Source organism: Lytechinus pictus, chromosome 4, assembly GCF_037042905.1.
Source record: "Lytechinus pictus isolate F3 Inbred chromosome 4, Lp3.0, whole genome shotgun sequence".
Taxonomy (NCBI): Eukaryota; Metazoa; Echinodermata; class Echinoidea; order Temnopleuroida; family Toxopneustidae; genus Lytechinus; species Lytechinus pictus.
In genome coordinates, this window is record NC_087248.1 from 5565813 (window position 1) to 5583387 (window position 17575).

A 17575-nucleotide genomic window follows, 5' to 3' on the forward strand; every position below is an offset into this window, starting at 1 on the left:
AGAGAAAGGTGTTATGGGAAACGAAAGTTTAAAGTGGGAGAGAGAGAGTAAGAGGATAAAAGAGAGGGAAGTAATTAAAGAGAGACGGGAAAGCGAAATAACAGACGAAATAGAGGGATATGTGATAAAAGATAACTAGGAGAGACAGAGAAGGAAAGATTAAGAGAAATTAAGAGAGACGGGAAAGTGGAAAAAAGCATGAAAGAGAGGGATGTGCTAAAAGACAACTATAAGAGCATGAATGAAAGAGATAGAGGGAGGTGGGGGTGAATAATACACGTATATAAATGATACCAAGTGAAAAAGACAAAAGGAGGGAGGGGGGTAGTTGGGTGAATATCGATAGAAGTATCCTCCCAGCTTCTCTGAATAATATGAGTAGGCCTAAGCCCCCCCCCCCCCCTCAAAAAAAAGAAGAAGAAACTTACTTCAAAATTGGACGAAAATGAAGTCATGGTGTATCAAGTTTTGCGTTATTTCGCTGAAACGTGTCATCTATGCATGATGTCCTGAATAGAATATACAATGAGTTAGCTGATTATGTCATTTTTCTCCCCACTGTTTCGTTGGTATTTTATCAAATGGTATTAAATTATTCAAATCGTATTATTACTAAATTATTTTAAAAAGAATTTCATACACGTAAAAAAGACGAGAGAAGAAATTCACAAAGATATTCGTACCCCAAAAATAAGAAAAAAGAAAGCAGGGGCGTTAACATTATCAGTTTGTTCATTGCATATTCATGAAGACAAACATACATGTATTAACTATTATCTGCGAAATAATGAAAATTTGAAAATGAAATAACTCAGATTGTTTGCTCATTTCATTTTACTCTACTTTTTCAAATCATATCATTTTCGACCTGAATACCTGTTTATAACTTTACATGATATAAGGGGCCATAAAATAAAGAATGGGAAGAACATGAAGAGATGAGGTCCTAAATGAATGAGGAAAATAAACTCGAGACTGGAAATAAGATGACAGCAGGTAAAAATTGTTATTTTGGAACGCGCGAGTCTTGCCCCTCCCCTTTTCATCCCCTCCTTCCTCCTCCCTCTCCCCTCTCTTTCTCTCTCTCTCCCTCTCTCTTTGTCTCTCTATGCTGGAAATTGGAGGTAAGAGGGCAGAGAAAGATGGGGAAGTAGTTTTAAAGATGACAGCGACAACAACACCATCTTGAATTTATGAGGTAATAAGAATATTGTTTATTGGCCACAATACAAAATAAAAAAGATACGTATGAATAAAATAATAAAACAAAATACATTCCAAGTGTCAAGAAACATATAATTATTACATTTTAACCTAGTTAATCCCCAATCGCATGCAAAACAATAACATTTAATGTTAATGTTTGTGCTCTAGGCCCATCTTCAGGAGATTAAAATGGTAAATTAAAACATGTGGAGAAAATTCATTCAAGTACACATGTATGAGAATTTACCAGAAAAAACCAATCTTGATCATGAGAGATTCCTGAATATAATCCTATTGCTTATTATATTGGCGACGGAAGTATCAAAATTTAGGGGGGGGGGTGGAACAAATATTTTTACCGACATATTTCCAAGTCAGCTTCTAAAAGCTGATTTTTAGATTTTTGTTTAGGGGTTAGTCCCCACTTAAGTATGAAATCTTATGTACATCTATTTTTTTCTTACAAACAAGATGAGATATCTAATAAGGCAGGCGGGTATCCAGGATTTTGCGCCCCGTGGCCCGACCTGACTTTGGTGCTTCGAAAAATGGCACACCCTCTGACCCAGGATAGGTATCTAAATAAACTTTTTTTTTCATGCGAGTGCGAATTGAAAATTTTTGATATTCCGACCCAAAACTTTGGATTCTTGTGACCATGAAGAGGATGGGTATCGAGGTTATGTAAACAATTGATACGAGCGCGGAGCGCTAGCTGGAAAAAAGTGATATTCTGACCTTAAATTTGGACATTCTAAGCTCTTTTGGTAATCATAAACCTAGGCATTTAAAGGTATTGTTTAACTTTGTGAGCAGCCGATTAAAAAAATTATCAAACCAAGATGAAACATGTGTACAAGTGCATGTATTAGAACTAATAAACCCTGAAAACAACCATTATTGAGAATGAAAAGCTAAAACTACAAGGCAAACCCCGATTTTGTAAAAAGGCGTCTTATAGACGCCTAAATAGTACACATAAGTGTATGGGATGAAATTAAGATGGTGTTTTCGGTCACTTTATATTTCAATTTTTGAAGCACTAAATAATTATTTTTTGGGCTTCATTTTTGTAACATATCACAGACACAGGTGACAAGTGTGACCTTCTAGCTCGGATTTTTTAAAAGTCAAACCAATGTTAACCAATCACTTTAAGTAGTTGACAACACAACAAATTCATTATAATAGCCATTAAAAAAAATCCTCAGAGGCCTTTAACTGAAAGATAATATGGTTATGTACATGGTTATATACCCCCATATACAGGGGCGGATCCAGCTTTTTATAAAGGGGGGGGGGTTGGGGTGGTATGCGAGGGAGCGTAGCGACCGAGTCCAAGCGAGCGGAGCGAGCGAGGGGGGAGGGTGTGGGAGGGGGTGTCCCCCCTCCCACAGTAGGGAAAATTTTTGAAAAATAAATACATAGAAATAGAATAAAATAAAATTACAAGTTTAAAAAAAAGATAAGATTTAAAAAAATGGTCCCCGGATTTTTTTTTTTTGGGGGGGTTGCAACCCCCCAACCCCCCCTCTAGATCCGCTTCTGATATATACATAGCATTAGGTGTGGGGTGTCCCCCAATTTATAATTCTTAGGTCAATATATTGCTTTCACCCCGACTGCTCGGACCGGATTTACGCCAGTGTACACCGTTTGCTGAAATTTATGAAGAGATTACGTATCTTCCTAAATTTGCCTTTCAAACAATGCGATCGCGTAGCGCCAGCTGATTATTCTTATATTCAGTCCTTTTTTTAAGCATGAACAGAATGCAATGAAAACTCGAATCGCAAGCAAATAATCTGTGCATATTTACTTTAAAATGGGATATTTAAAGCTCCATAATTATCCTCGTGAGCAGATTATCTCTCTGAACAGGGAATGTGAGCGCGAAGAGAGAGTGAAATGTTCATTAAAAAAAACAACTGCCATTTGGAGGAAACCTTGAGAAAGCAGAGCTTGTGAAACAGGTTCCAGTTAACTTATATAATGGTATCATTATTCATAATTTGAAAAGATACACTATACAAAACAACACGGAACAGGAAACACTTAGACAGACAACAAAATCATCCTGCAATTAAGTTTTAGATTGTAACGATTAATTTGGTTAAATTTGAGTTTGCGTTTGAAAGTAAATAAGCTTGGTGAGTTTCATCCAGAGAATTGAATAAATGAGGACCAGTATAAATGATAGTTTTCTGTTTAAATAATGTTCTCAATACAGGGAGGTGAAATGATGATAATAGTCTTGTGGAATATCTATGGAAATGATCGTTTTTTTTGTAAATAAAACTTAGTAGGCAGGGCAATTCGCCGCGATTTAATTGATCCATAAAACAACCAAGACGAAGGTGGTATAGGTTATTTATTTTCAAAATTGTATTAGAGATAAAAATAAGTTCATCGGTGTGGGCTAATCAATCTTCATGACTTATAATCCTTATAATACGCTTTTGAATTAGCAATACTCTGTCGAAATAAATTCTATGCAGAGGAGTTACCCCAAGCTAATATCCCATAGTTCAAGTATGGGAGTATGAGATTATTATATAAACTAAGTAAAATATTAGAAGGAAAGGAATTTGTTAATTTATTGATGTCACCAACGTTTCTAAATAATGATTTTCCAAATTGTGGAGAGATTTGACCAAGATATTCGTCATTTCGGTGCAAAAACTACTTACTTTGCTTGTCATTTTTTCTGAACAAAATCCCATTGGGAGCTAGTTTAAAATTTGTGTATTTTCCGAAGTAAAAACTGTCATTTTCGCTATTCTATATAATGTAGGTTTCAATAGATTTATATTTCAGCCGGTTCAGTATTATATACTTGTTATCTTTTTTCATTTTCCTTTCTTTCTTTCTTTCTTTCTTTCTTTCTTTCTTTCTTTCTTTCTTTCTTTCTTTCTTTCTTTCTTTCTTTCTTTCTTTCTTTCTTTCTTTCTTTCTTTCTTTCTTTCTTTCTTTCTTTCTTTCTTTCTTTCTTTCTTTCTTTCTTTCTTTCTTTCTTTCTTTCTTTCTTTCTTTCTTTCTTTCTTTCTTTCTTTCTTTCTTTCTTTCTTTCTTTCTTTCTTTCATTCCGATTCCTTCTTTCTTTCCTTCATTCCTTCCTTCCTTCTTTCTTACGTTCTTTCTTTCTTCCTCCGCCGTCTATGGCTTACTACATCCACTTTTATTGCGGCCCTGAACTGGAAGAACTTTATAGATGACCAAGTTCAATCCCGGAGTTCAATGCCAATCAGTGATGTCTGTGTGCTATCGAGTTCAGAGGAAAGGACTGGTGTCGATTTGCATTTGCGCCCTCTACAATCGAAGCCTACACAATTCCTCGACATGTAATAACCACAAGTTCTATAAAAATATCGATTGAGTATTGGTATACAATTCGCACTAAAATGACAGATATTTGTAACGTTGAAAAAATAAGAATGTCAGTTTCTGTCCTACCACAATAGGTGAGACGGGGAGTGTTTCATCAACATCTTGTCGGACAAGTTGTCGGATCTGACAACTTGCTTAATTCTGATTGGCTGATAATCAAAATCAGGGAAGTTTCCAGATCCGACAACTTGTTACTAGAGTACCTGTCAGATAAAAAGGGGACTTGTCTGACAACTTCTTTCATGAAACGCTTCCCTGACATATATATAAAATCCTGTATTGGTATAATGAAACTATGGAAGATGGTTATGATACATGCATACATAACAGGCGCTTCTATAGCGCTTTATCAAAATGTGATCAAAACGCTTTACTATGAACAACTACATAATAATGAAATTACATTGAACAGCACTTAAAAATGTATCTATGGGGGCCTGGGGGCAGCCAGGTGCCTGATCTTAATGCCCTGTTCACCCACAGTTTAAGGAACTTGCCCAAAAGGCAATCCGGCTTAACCCTAATTCAAAACCAACTCACAAAAGCACCCCATCCTAAAAAAAAAGAACTTAACATGAATAGTTAAACCACTAGTTAAACCAAAATATCATATAAGGAGAAAAGGTTTCAATGACCATATAAATGTGTTTTAAGCAGAGATTTAGTCGTTTTGAACTTGTCAGCAGATCTTAGTGTTACAGGCAGTTTATTTTCCATAATTTGGGCACAAAATTAGCAAATGCTTTATCACCATATGAACTTATAGGGGGGGGCGCCAGTATATTTCGATAGGGGAGGGGGAAAGGCGACCTAAAGATTATGTTGTTTTTTCTTCTATAGAGGTACAGGAGCCAGGATTCATTTTATATTTTTTTCTTCCCACTTCTCTTTTTTGTCACCATGTCTTCATTTTACTCTATTCTTGAAAAAGTAGGGTTGGTCTCCCCCTGTCCCTTCCCGTATCCTCTGTAAATGAATGTTCTGGTACTACCAGAGTGACATATTGTGCTTCAGATGCGTCTTCTGATTTAGATGTTGGTCCGAAGAATAGGAAGGAATGTGTTTTATTATCTACACAACATGCACATAAACATTGGCCTTCAGTTTACCATACACAGTGTTATGAGATAGTTTTTTTTTGTGGAAATCGTGTTTTACTTTTTTAGACCTACAACTCTACAAGATAATTTGAAGCAAGTTTATAAAAATGCAGACAAAACGAATATTGACCAAAATATGTTTGTACGGTTCTCTTACACTCATGTAAAATATTGGATGAAAACAAATATAATGGAAAAATTATGACATCTTCATTTACATTACATTATCCTAAATCATTGATTGTCCAGGGACCTCCATGGGCGATCGTTGTAGAGTTATGAACCCCCCTTTTTTAAAGTTAACTAATGTTCAGAGGAAAATAATATATTTGTATACGTTTTGTTAAATCAAATCATCAAAATTGTAATAATTACAAATAGTTCATAATAATTCATGACATGCATGATGACATTAGACAAGTATACAAGAAAAAATAATAAACAAGCGAAAATAATAAAAGTAAAATAACTAACAGGGATACCGTAGGTTGCATTCAGAGGAAAAGTTGGTCTTACTTGGTTCACATTATCATCTACCACACAAAAAAAAACACAAACAAGGCACTACATAACATGAATACATTTTTTCTTTACTTATTTCTTATTAGACAGAAGAGAAAAAGACATTTCAAATAAGCTGTATCATTGTAATGTGATGACCAAAATGTATCGAATCTATACTCTATATGGGGGCACAGAGAACATCTACTTTTGACCCCCAATGGCAATCTGTTTCTCTTTTGTTAGGAAATTTTGTTTGCTCCATGGTTTTGGGATATTCCTTATTCCAATCCTTCTACTTTTGGAATTTAGCACCCCTGCCGTGTGGAGAATCGAAGTCGAGATCGGGCCCGATTGCGACGATGCCGTTAGGATTGATGTGTCGGTGAACCATCTGAATAACAAACGAAGATGAAAATGAGAGAGAACAGATTTGATTGAAAATAATTATTTTTGTCATAAAATTCGTTATGTCAAATTATAAACATTATCAAAATGCATATGTACCAAACATGACAGTTATAAACAAAATGAATCATCCAGTCAAGTGGAGTATATTCGAAACATCAGACACAATGATTTCAATTAATGTTCCAAACCTTCAAGTCTTTTTTCCCGAATAACTCATACTGTAACAACACAATGATTGAGAACAAAATTACAAGCTTGTACGGACCGGAGTTAAAATCGAAAGAGTATACAAGAATAGACAGAATCAAAGAAAGATGCAGAGAGGAATGAATGACAAGAATATAAATCTTATATAGACATTGTGACTTAGTCACAATGTCTCTATTTTTCGTTAAACGATACGAAAACAAAGTTTGTGTAGAAAGCAAAAGAAACATAAGAAGTTAGAAAGTGTCATTCAAATTCGATCTAAAAGATGTCGATTTACCTGGTAGTGTTTCTGGATATGTTCTTGGTCTACAGTTTCTCCGATACCAGGCGTCTGATAAAGATCACGTGTGAAACCCCACAGGTTGGGATAGTCTACGATCCGCTTCTTGTTACACTAAACAAATTAAAAACAAACAAACAAAGATTGTTAGATCTTCATCTGAGGCGGACTCGGCCTTTAAAAATATGAATTATAATTCGTATTTACCCAGTGTACCCACTTCAGCTCTTATGAATTGCACTCCCAGTGGGCTCTGCATAAAGTTTATGTGCAGTAATTATCTTCAACCCGGGAATTCATTAATGTAGTAATTTAGGAAATATAATTGCTATACGGAATGAGGCTTGCAATAGGATACCATTTCAATGTTAGCAACATTTTGTGCATTGCCGCACCCTTTTCCCGACCTGATGGATATCCGATTGCTCCCCCATTATCTCCATCTCAAATGTCATGACACCAGTCTACCAAACAACCACGCCCACCTCATCCCGACACCATCTGTCTCTTCGATGGTGCCTCTGTCGTATCCCGCTCCCGTTCTTCATCCTCCTATATTAAATGGGTCACATGGGAACATCACTTCGAGAGACTAGACACCTTGTGATCTGCTCCCCTTACGTCATCATAATGAGCAACAAGCAAATTAGATATTACCATACACATGCATCCATTCAAAGCCATTAGGACGTTAGCCCATACACAACGCATGGTGGTAACGCCCTTCTGACGCCCACATGATCGCATCCCTGACCCTTCTTTTACCGTATTTACCCTATTCCTCATCCATCATTCATTGCTTACATGACGGCATGACGCTGGATGGGATATGTATCATTAAAATGACAATCACCTTTCCTATGCAAAATGAATTTTGAGCAGCCACTCGAGACTGGATCATTACACGTTCGGGAATTTCACAGTCGAGTTATCAGGGTAACGAACGGCGGGATGAGGAGCCAGAATTGAGATAGCAAATTGGAATAGGAATAGGCCTACACACCCCTAATCACGTTATAGTTCTTCTTTGACAACATCATACCAGATGGATATAAGTACAAACAACCGTAATAATTGATGATATTCGTATTAGCATATACATATAAACTTTTTAAAAATAATTATTTAGACCATCTGGGAGTTCTTTTAGTAAATGTATACTTCTGTCTTTGTACATGTAAAAGGGGAGGAGGAACTCTCACTCACATCTAACCAACCCTTTATCCTCACTCCTATAATATTTTGGCAACCTATCTTATGTGTTCCTCTCCAGTCTTCTTGTACCGGCTGTTGACCTGACGGGTCTGTTTTGATAGACAAAGGAGACGCAGTTCATTGATGAGGAAAATTAATGTAGGTGATGATAATAGTGATAATGATGACGATGATGGCGACGACGACGATGATGAGGATGATGATAGTGAAGATGACTATGAGGATAATGGTGAGTGATGGCGATGACGATGATGATGACAATGGTTATGATGAGAGTGATTTTGATTTGGTGATGGTATAATGATAATAATGGTGCCGATGATGGTGATAAGAGAGGTTATGGTGGTATAGTTGTGGCTGATGTTGGTGATGATACTGATGATGGTTGTGGCGATGGAGATCATGGTACTATACAGTGTCGGGGATGACTTGACGATAAGAGAGGAAGAGAGGCATTGGTGGTGGTCGTGGTATTGGTGAAGATGATGATGATGGTGGTGGTGATGATGTTGATAATGATGGTGGTGGTGGTGATGATGATGTTGATGATGATGGTGGTGGTGGTGGTAATGATGGTGATGATGGTTGTGGTGATGGAGATTATGGTACTATATAGTGTCGGGGATGACTTGACGATAAGAGAGGCATTGGTGTTGGTGGTGGTATTGGTGAAGATGATGATGGTTGTGGCGATGGAGATTATGGTACTATATAGTGTCGGGGATGACTTGCCGATAAGAGAGGCATTGGTGGTGGTGGTGGCATTGGTGAAGATGATGATGATGGTGGTGGTGATGATGGTGGTGGTGGTGATGATGATGATGATGATGATGATGATGAAAATGAAAATAAAAAGCCATCATTTATTGTTCGAAATAGAAATCTGAAAGAGAAATACTCCGAAAATTCATTTGCCCAATCAATCGTGGGCCTAGCAGCCACTGTGCAGCGCCATATCGACGTTGCTCTACCCTGAGCCAAACAGGGTAGCAGCAATTTCCATCTTTAAACGTCTTTTGGTCTGACGCGGCCGGGATTTGAACTCTCGACCTTCCGATAGTGAGACGGACGCTCTACCAAATGAGCCAACACACCGGTTATGATGATGATGATGATGATGGTGGTGGTGGTGATGATGATGATGATGATGATAATGAAGAAGATGATGATGATGATGGTGGTGATGATGATGATGATGATGATGATGATGAAGATGATGATGAAGATGGTAATGATGTGATGATGATGATGATGATGGTGATGATGATGAAGATGATGATGAAGATGGTAATGATGTGATGATGATGATGATGATGGTGATGGTAATGGTGTAAGGGTGAAGATAATGATGATGATGATGGCGGCATTGTTTCATAAGATCTGACATACCTTGAAATGATGAGCGTAAACGACATCGAAACGTATCAGTGTCGTGAAGAGACGGATGTCGGCCTCGGTCAAACGATCTCCGCATAGATAACGAGACCTAGACAATACATCATCTACCTACAAACGAGTATTTATGAATAATTCATTTATAAAAACAATCTTTTATTCATGCAATAAAATAGATTATAAAATACTTGGTAATTTATTGGAGCAATATGCAAATATGTATATTTTGTTTACATATTATTACAACTTTCATTCACGTACATGCACATAATTTATTACATAATAGGCCTACCATTATACATCAAAGTTTTGAACTAGCGAGAGAACTGAAAACTTCTAATACGTATTTCATTTTGTTATTTTCCTTGTTTTTCTATTCATATAACACGAGTTAGATGGAGTTGAATGCAAGATGAATATCAAAACCTAAAGCAGTCGTTTTGAGGTATAACATGTATTTTTTTTCCTTCAGTAGAACTCTTTCAAGGTTTATTCCTTGTTGGCCATTATCTTATTCACTTTCTGTAAATATTATGTACATTGCTACATAATTATTTTTTGGTGTGTTTTGTTGTCTGTTGATCTCTTGAGGAGAGATAAAAGTATTTTGAACTTGATGATAATATGATGACTTACCCTGTCCAGAGCTTTGAAGAGTTTGATCACGCCTTGGTCATAGGCTTCTTGAGTGGTGGCGAAACCAGCACTGTATACACCTATGTTAATATCTCTGAAAGAGAGAGGGGTGAATGAGTTAAAGAGCATATCGAAAGAGTGTGATGGGCAAAGAGAGAGAGGGGGGTTAGAGAGAAGGGGAGTGAGGGGGGCGGCTAAGGATATAAAAAGGAGTAAGAGATAGACGTAGATGGAGAGAGGACAGTCAGAATGGGATCACGCGAAAATTTTCAGCGAGAGAAAACAACACAGAGATAAGGACAAAGGTGGAAATTTCATTTTCCTCTTTTCCTCTATCGGCTTCAACCAAAGAAAGACAGAATTAAATATGATTTTCCTCACTATGGAACTATACTTGAAATTAAATGTAAAAAAAAAAGGCAATAATTTATAGCAGATGGATGACTGAACTATTCAATTCAATTCAATTCAAATTTATTTTTCATTCTTCAACATAATATAAATATGTACAAGATAATTGATTCAATTTAAACAAAAGCATGAACAAGATTCAACATTCAATAAGTAATTCAAATATAGATTAACGTGTATATCAATTTTAAATCAATATAATCAATATAATTATTGATATAATTACCCCGGGGATAACAACCAGTTATAAAATGACCATAGCTGACCGAAAACCATTAAAACAAATTCACAATCAATAGTCAAAACGAAGGATTGACAAAAATAATTTGATTACATCTGGTCATCCGAAATCAACTTTATTCATTTGTTTTTAGATGTCCTCATTAGTACGGAGCTGAATCAAAAGAAAAACAATTAAAATCATATACTACGAAGCAATAGTAACACCAAAACAGGCATATGCAACAGTTTTCATATCGCAGCTGCTAAAAGCAAATGACAGACATTAAACTAACTCTTAGGAGAAATTGGAGTCGAAATCAACAAAGGGTATTCACCAATTATATGTAATTAAGGTCTAATTGACACGAGCTCCTACTTGAAAATAAATATACGAGGCGACCCATGATTAAAGTTAAAACATCTTTCTATCTGCATGGCGTCTCTTTCAAATGCCATGGAAACTTGTTGAAAATACATTCCATATAAAATCTGTATTTCCCTTTTTTTTAATGTTCCCTCAGTTTATCTTAATAAATATTATGATATAATGATATGGCTCAATTTCTAATATATTTCTAAACACAACAATTCACCGTGGGTATATAGTTCTTTCATGATTTATGAAAAAAATAATGAAGTCACAAATTTGTATAATGATAGATCTTTACTTCTCTTTGAAAAAAATCACTATGTATATATTAATAGATTTTGTATAGTCTATATACTCACAGGAAATAATTCCTATCATCATTCATGACATTCACTCAATAGCATTTATAACCTTGGGGATTCTAGATTATCTGTCTCCCCATTCCCCCTTCAGACGGCGCGTTCTATTTTCAATGAAAACAAATTAGAACGTACATATGTATATCAATGGGATGTCCCAAACCGCAATTAATTTATCTGCTTCATTAGGTCTTTTCATTGATCACTTCCGTTCCAAATCAAATCTCGTCAATTAGTGCAGGATTGTAAGTTTGGAAAAGTTTTCAATTACGATGAGACAATGATTTTTCCCTTCCTGAATTTTTCAACGGTTTCATCTTTTACTGTCTATTTCAGCTTCTTTTGTCTCCCTGTCTCATTTCCTTTCCCCTCTCTCAAAACTGTTTCTATTTCCTTCGTTATATTTGTTTTCTTTAAAGGTCTTGTCAGAAATGTGTAGTGACCAATCTGATTTCTTTCATCTACGTTGCAATTTGTAATCTATTTATCGACTAGGATTTTACAGAAGCAGCTGATTTTTGTATCATTCTCTCTCTCTCACCCTCTTTCCTTTTCCGCATCCCGGTTCAGCCCTTTGGAGAAGTTGCTACAGGACCAAAAATAATATAGAAACCACGGCAAGCCGTCAATGTCACGGTCCTCTCACACCATTAAAAAATAGAAAAATATGGCAAGTTGTAAAAAGGGACATAATTTTCATTCAAACTTGTCATAATAATGAGCAACACTAGTACACGCACTGAGCAATCCAGGAGTTGATATCCTCAATGGCTCCCATCAGGTCATCTGGAGAAAGATCTAGATTTCGCTGCTCCTCCGTAGCTGAGAAGGCATTGAACTGCTTGTTGAGTATACGAAGGACCTCAGCGGATTCGTTGTTCACGATAGTCCTGTTCTGCTTGTCCCATAAGACCGGTACGGTCACGCGACCATCGTAACCTGAACGGAATAAACGGAACCGAATCGTTTAGAATGGAAAGGGGGGAAAATCGTTAGGACTGTTATACGGGGCAATAGTTGTGTGTTCTATTGTAACTAAGACGAAACTTTAATAAACACATTTCGATGGAATCGAATCCAAACCGTTATTACTTTTTACAACAATTTAATTTTAATACTATACATGACTGTAGTTAATTGATTTTAACGTTGCAAATGCCAGGACAATTGCGGTACGACAAATTTATACAAATTACTAATCAATATAAAATAGCACTAATAAATATTCAAAATCCAATTTAACTCATTTTCTACCTTCTACAAGTAATAGATTTGTTTATAGAGATTGTTTACTGAATCTTACCCGGTTCTGCGATTCTGTACACCTCTCGGAGGTACTTGCAGTTATTGACAGTGTCTAGTGAAGTCTTTGGGCGCTGCAGGATTAGATGAATAAAAGGGGAAAACAAGAATCCATTGCACAACTTTTCTTTATCTTATTCTATTCTTCCTCTTACTTGATGGTAAAGGTAGTGGTATAGTAGTAGAAGAAGTAGTAGTAGTAGCAGTAGTATAGTAGTAGTAGTACTACTAGTAGTAGTAGTAATGGTGGTATTAGTAGTGGAATTAGTAGTTGTAGTAGTAGTAGTAGAAGTAGTAGTAGTAGTAATAGAAGTAGTAGTAGTAGTAGTAGTAGTAGTAGTAGTAGTAGTAGTATAGTAGTCATAGTAGTCATAGTAGTCATAGTAGTCATAGTGGTAGTAGTCAGCATTGGCAGTGACTCGTAAGGCCAGTGTAAAGCTCGATCCCTCGGGGGGGGGGGGGGGCGACCCTTTCCCTTACAGGCTGCTATAAAAAAATTGAAATTCGAAGGAAGGGGGGGGGGGACGTCCATTGAGATCGCAACCCTTTGTAGTCAGCTCTTCTTCTCTTCCCTGCCACTCTCTCAATTAACTGTTTTTTTTTTCATTTTCTATTATTTCCCTTCCCATGATTCCCTTTAACACATCCTTTCACCAAATCCCCTCTCATATATTTTGCAGTTGATAGCTCGACGATTCCAAGTTTTCCCGCCAAAGGCTCAACATCTCCATGACTCAATATGAAATTGTGCATGAAGGTGATACAACATGCCGCATGTTGCAGGGTGTCAGTATGCCCCACTGGCCCCCTCGAGTCCAAGCTATTAAAATGAAAATGATCCCTTTCATGTACCTAATATAAATATGCTCTCGAACCAATCTAAATTGACTAATATTACAACAAACATGACAAACGAAGCAAAACCACCCTCTAAATGATACATTTCTTTTTGATGATATTCATGTATATTAAGGGTACATTCTAAACAAGAATACGGTGTGGGGCTGCACCATCTGACCACTGTCGTAAACGTAATCAGCATGTTCCGTTCAATAATGCAAAAAATGTAGAATTTGGTCAATATTCTTTCTACTAATGTGCTCTTGGAAATGGTATCTTTATACGGTTTCATCACAGTCGTCAGGTTTCTTTAATCATCTTCACAAAAATTGAAAATTTTAACAATACTGGCAATAATTTCATGCGATATTGATATCCCTGACCTCGCTCTCTCTTCTGGGGTTTCTGTTTGTCACGAATTTGCAATCATTTCTGAAAATAAATACCACTCAAATAAGCCAATGTGCTATACAGCCTTGATAAAAGGCGATATTGTTAGGCTTCACAATATTTCCTGCAAATGAAATATTTTATATAAAATTGATTTATAGATATATAACAATTCAAGAAATAGCGTACAGACCTATGTCTATCAAACGTGAAAAGAAATATGTTTCTTCAATTATACATTATTTAAACATATCACTGTGTTGATATTGAATAAATGAACCTAAAGGGTTAATAGAAAAAAAATAACTTAAGTCCTTTTCAAAGACTTAAAAACTATGCATGATGACACAGGAAACCAACAGTGAGCAAGGGCGTAATGAGCACACAATAAGAGGGGGCACAAATTCCAGAGAAAGCGAAGCGAGAGAGCAACATTTTTTTTACCTTTGTCAAATGAGAATGTAATTTTTTGATAGTTTTTTTTCACATCTTACCCATTCCCTCTTCTCTTCTGTTTTCTCCTTTTCCTTTCTCGTGGAACCTTTTATTCATTAATTTATTTACTTTATGTATTTGTTTACCTACCTACTTACCTATTAACTTATTTTTAAAAATCTTATTATTATTATTATCATCATTATTATTATAAATTATTATTATTATTATTCTTATTATTACGTCTACTACTACTACTACTACTACTACTACTACTACTACTACTACTACTACTACTACACTCTAAATTACAGGGATTTAAAATAAGTCCAGATGGACTGTAGCTAGGGACCAATCGATTTCTGAATTTAGTTTTAATCCTAACGACTTAAATTTAAATCTCAAATGATTTAAATTTAAATCTTTCGAGATTTAAAAATGAATCTTAAGGATTCAAACTAAATCCGGAATTCGATTGGTCCCTAACTACAGTCCATGTGGACTTGTTTTAAATCCCTGTAATTTAGAGTGTACTACTACTACTACTACTATTACTTCTACTACTATTACTTCTACTACTATTGTTATCATTATTATTTATCTATTTATTATTATCATTTTTGGGAAGGGTGGAGGACATGTCCCCAAGCCTCGAGTTTGAACGCCAGTGACAATGAGCTTTGCCACGGGCCGGTGACTTCACCATGTTTGAACTATATGACTGCATGCGTGATGTGATATCAATTCATATCTTGATTAGATTTCAATAGCCAGAACAAACACTTCTTATACCTGATCAGTGAATGCCCATCCGTTGTCATCTCGAAGGTAGTCTACGATGGTCATCCCTATCACATCTTCTAGGCCTTTTAGCTTCCTCGTGATGATGGTGCGATGAGCAAACGGACAGGCCAAGGAGACATACAGATGGTAGCGATCCTTAGCCGGTTGAAACTTGCCGTCAGCTGAATAAACAAAAAGAATAAAAGGCATATTTCTTTAACACTTAACTTGTAAAGCTGTTTATCTGCGTTTTCAAAGGGACAATCATGATAAAAATGACAAAAGCCAGATTTAGCCACGTGATACACTCACTAGCGTACCTACGGAGGGGGGGGGGGGGGGGGCAAGGGGACAGTCTGCCCCCCTGACGAGTCACAACCCATGAAAGGGACGTATCCCTGCCCCCCCTGACGAGCTTGAATACCTTTTTTTCTTCTTTTTTTTTGCTTGTCAATTGTTTTTCTGGTACGAAATCCTATATTTGTGGTTGAAGACCTGTTTTTTTTTTGCTTGTCAAATTTTTTGGGGGACGAATTTGCCCCCCCTGTGGAAAATCCTAGGTACGCCACTGGATACACTACTTAAAAGAATTGGTCAAAATGGTGATGTGTCCGACTAGATGGGGGGGGGGGGAGGCTGGGGCCATGGACCCCTAAAGGTTTCATGACTAATAAAAAACAAAACAAAACGAAGAGCAGTTAGGAAGAATGGTAAAATACGAAATAATATTTTGAATATTATGTCAAAATCTTTCACAAAATATAATTTTGTATCAAACTGGTAAAAGATTTGCTCGCTCGCTTCGCTCATTTGCAACTTTTTAAAATAAAAATTCAATATTGAATTTTAAATAGAAATTTTACCCCATACACCATGCCCGCGGCTCCTCAAACTTTTTGGATCACGAGGGGGGGGGGTGGACAAGACACATAGTTGAAGCTTTTACAAGATCATTCGTTTTCAAACATAGACTGTAAGCAACAGTTAAAGGGTGATTTTCTTGTTCTTTATATTTTCATGAAGTTAGCATGATGTTTAAAAATAACTGCGTTTCCTTGGAAGTGTAGCCTCCACGTACAGCTTACATTACTTAGTCTCGCCACAAAATACTTCATTTTATATGTCAGGCAACGTGCACCTTCTCCAGTTACAAATGGTTAACATGAATGTAAAAATACAAATCCTTTGATTTTCAATCAAGATACGTGCGGACGGATATCGTCTACTAACGAAGTCTTTCCTTTCCTTGAAGGCAACGCGCTATATTGGGTCTGTTTTGTCCTGTTCGTTCCATAACCTTTATATTGGCACACATCGCTCATTAACGCACTAATTAAAGATAGAAATGCATGCAAAGCTTTCTCGTTATCATTTGGAAAGCTACATTACACGTATTAAGTATTTTTTATGAACACAGTCGTGACATTGCTGGTTCGAAGTAAGGCGAGTCTCATTATCGACTTTACTTCGTTGTAATGGACTTTGAGTGAAGACGTCATGTACGTGGAAGATGCTGCATAAGAAAAAAAAATAAGGAGAAAATATAAGTATAAGACATCTTGGCAGCAAACATTGAAGAGATAGGGAGACAAACATGACAGTCTGATAGAACGACAGTCATTGGGTTGATACATCTAAATAAGATTAGAAATTCCATTGTTAACTTATTTTGTTACGGGGGGGGGGGGGGGGTAGGGGGTAACCACACCATGGTTTTTAAAGTATAGTGAGAAGAAAAATATAACCCCCCCAAAAAAAAATAGCCAAAAGGGAAGATTGAAGGAAAGAAAATGATATAATTAGAAGAGGCATGGGCCATGTAACTGTAAAATAGGTTCTATGACATTACTTCGGGCGACAATAATTGCTCCGATCGTGTTGCATAAAACATTCATTGAAGCAGAATAAAAAGAGAGAGAAAAGAGAAAGGAATCGATACATCAAAACAAGATCAAAGTGTCAAATTCTGGAGCCCTCTTCAATCTCTCTGCTCATATCATATCTCATTTTTGTGCCCTTCATGTGTTAAAACCAGGAAATCCTTTCATTAGTGAAATCGGTCCATCTAACCAACCAGTGGGACTGTGGTTTTGTCCTCCCAGTTTTGTGGGATCTTTGCCAT

General features: G+C 36.4%; 1 protein-coding gene across 1 annotated transcript; it reads right to left on the reverse strand.

Moving 5' to 3' along the window:
• Positions 1-4327: 4327 nt before the first annotated feature.
• LOC129259659 (glutathionyl-hydroquinone reductase YqjG-like) lies at positions 4328-17575 on the reverse strand. Its single transcript, XM_064098918.1, has 8 exons — positions 17524-17575; positions 15463-15635; positions 13007-13079; positions 12444-12642; positions 10342-10435; positions 9700-9816; positions 7093-7209; positions 4328-6588 (listed from the first exon to the last, which is right to left on the reverse strand). Exons 1-8 carry the CDS (start codon positions 17573-17575, stop codon positions 6490-6492), a joined length of 924 nt encoding a protein of 307 aa, XP_063954988.1. The 3' UTR covers positions 4328-6489.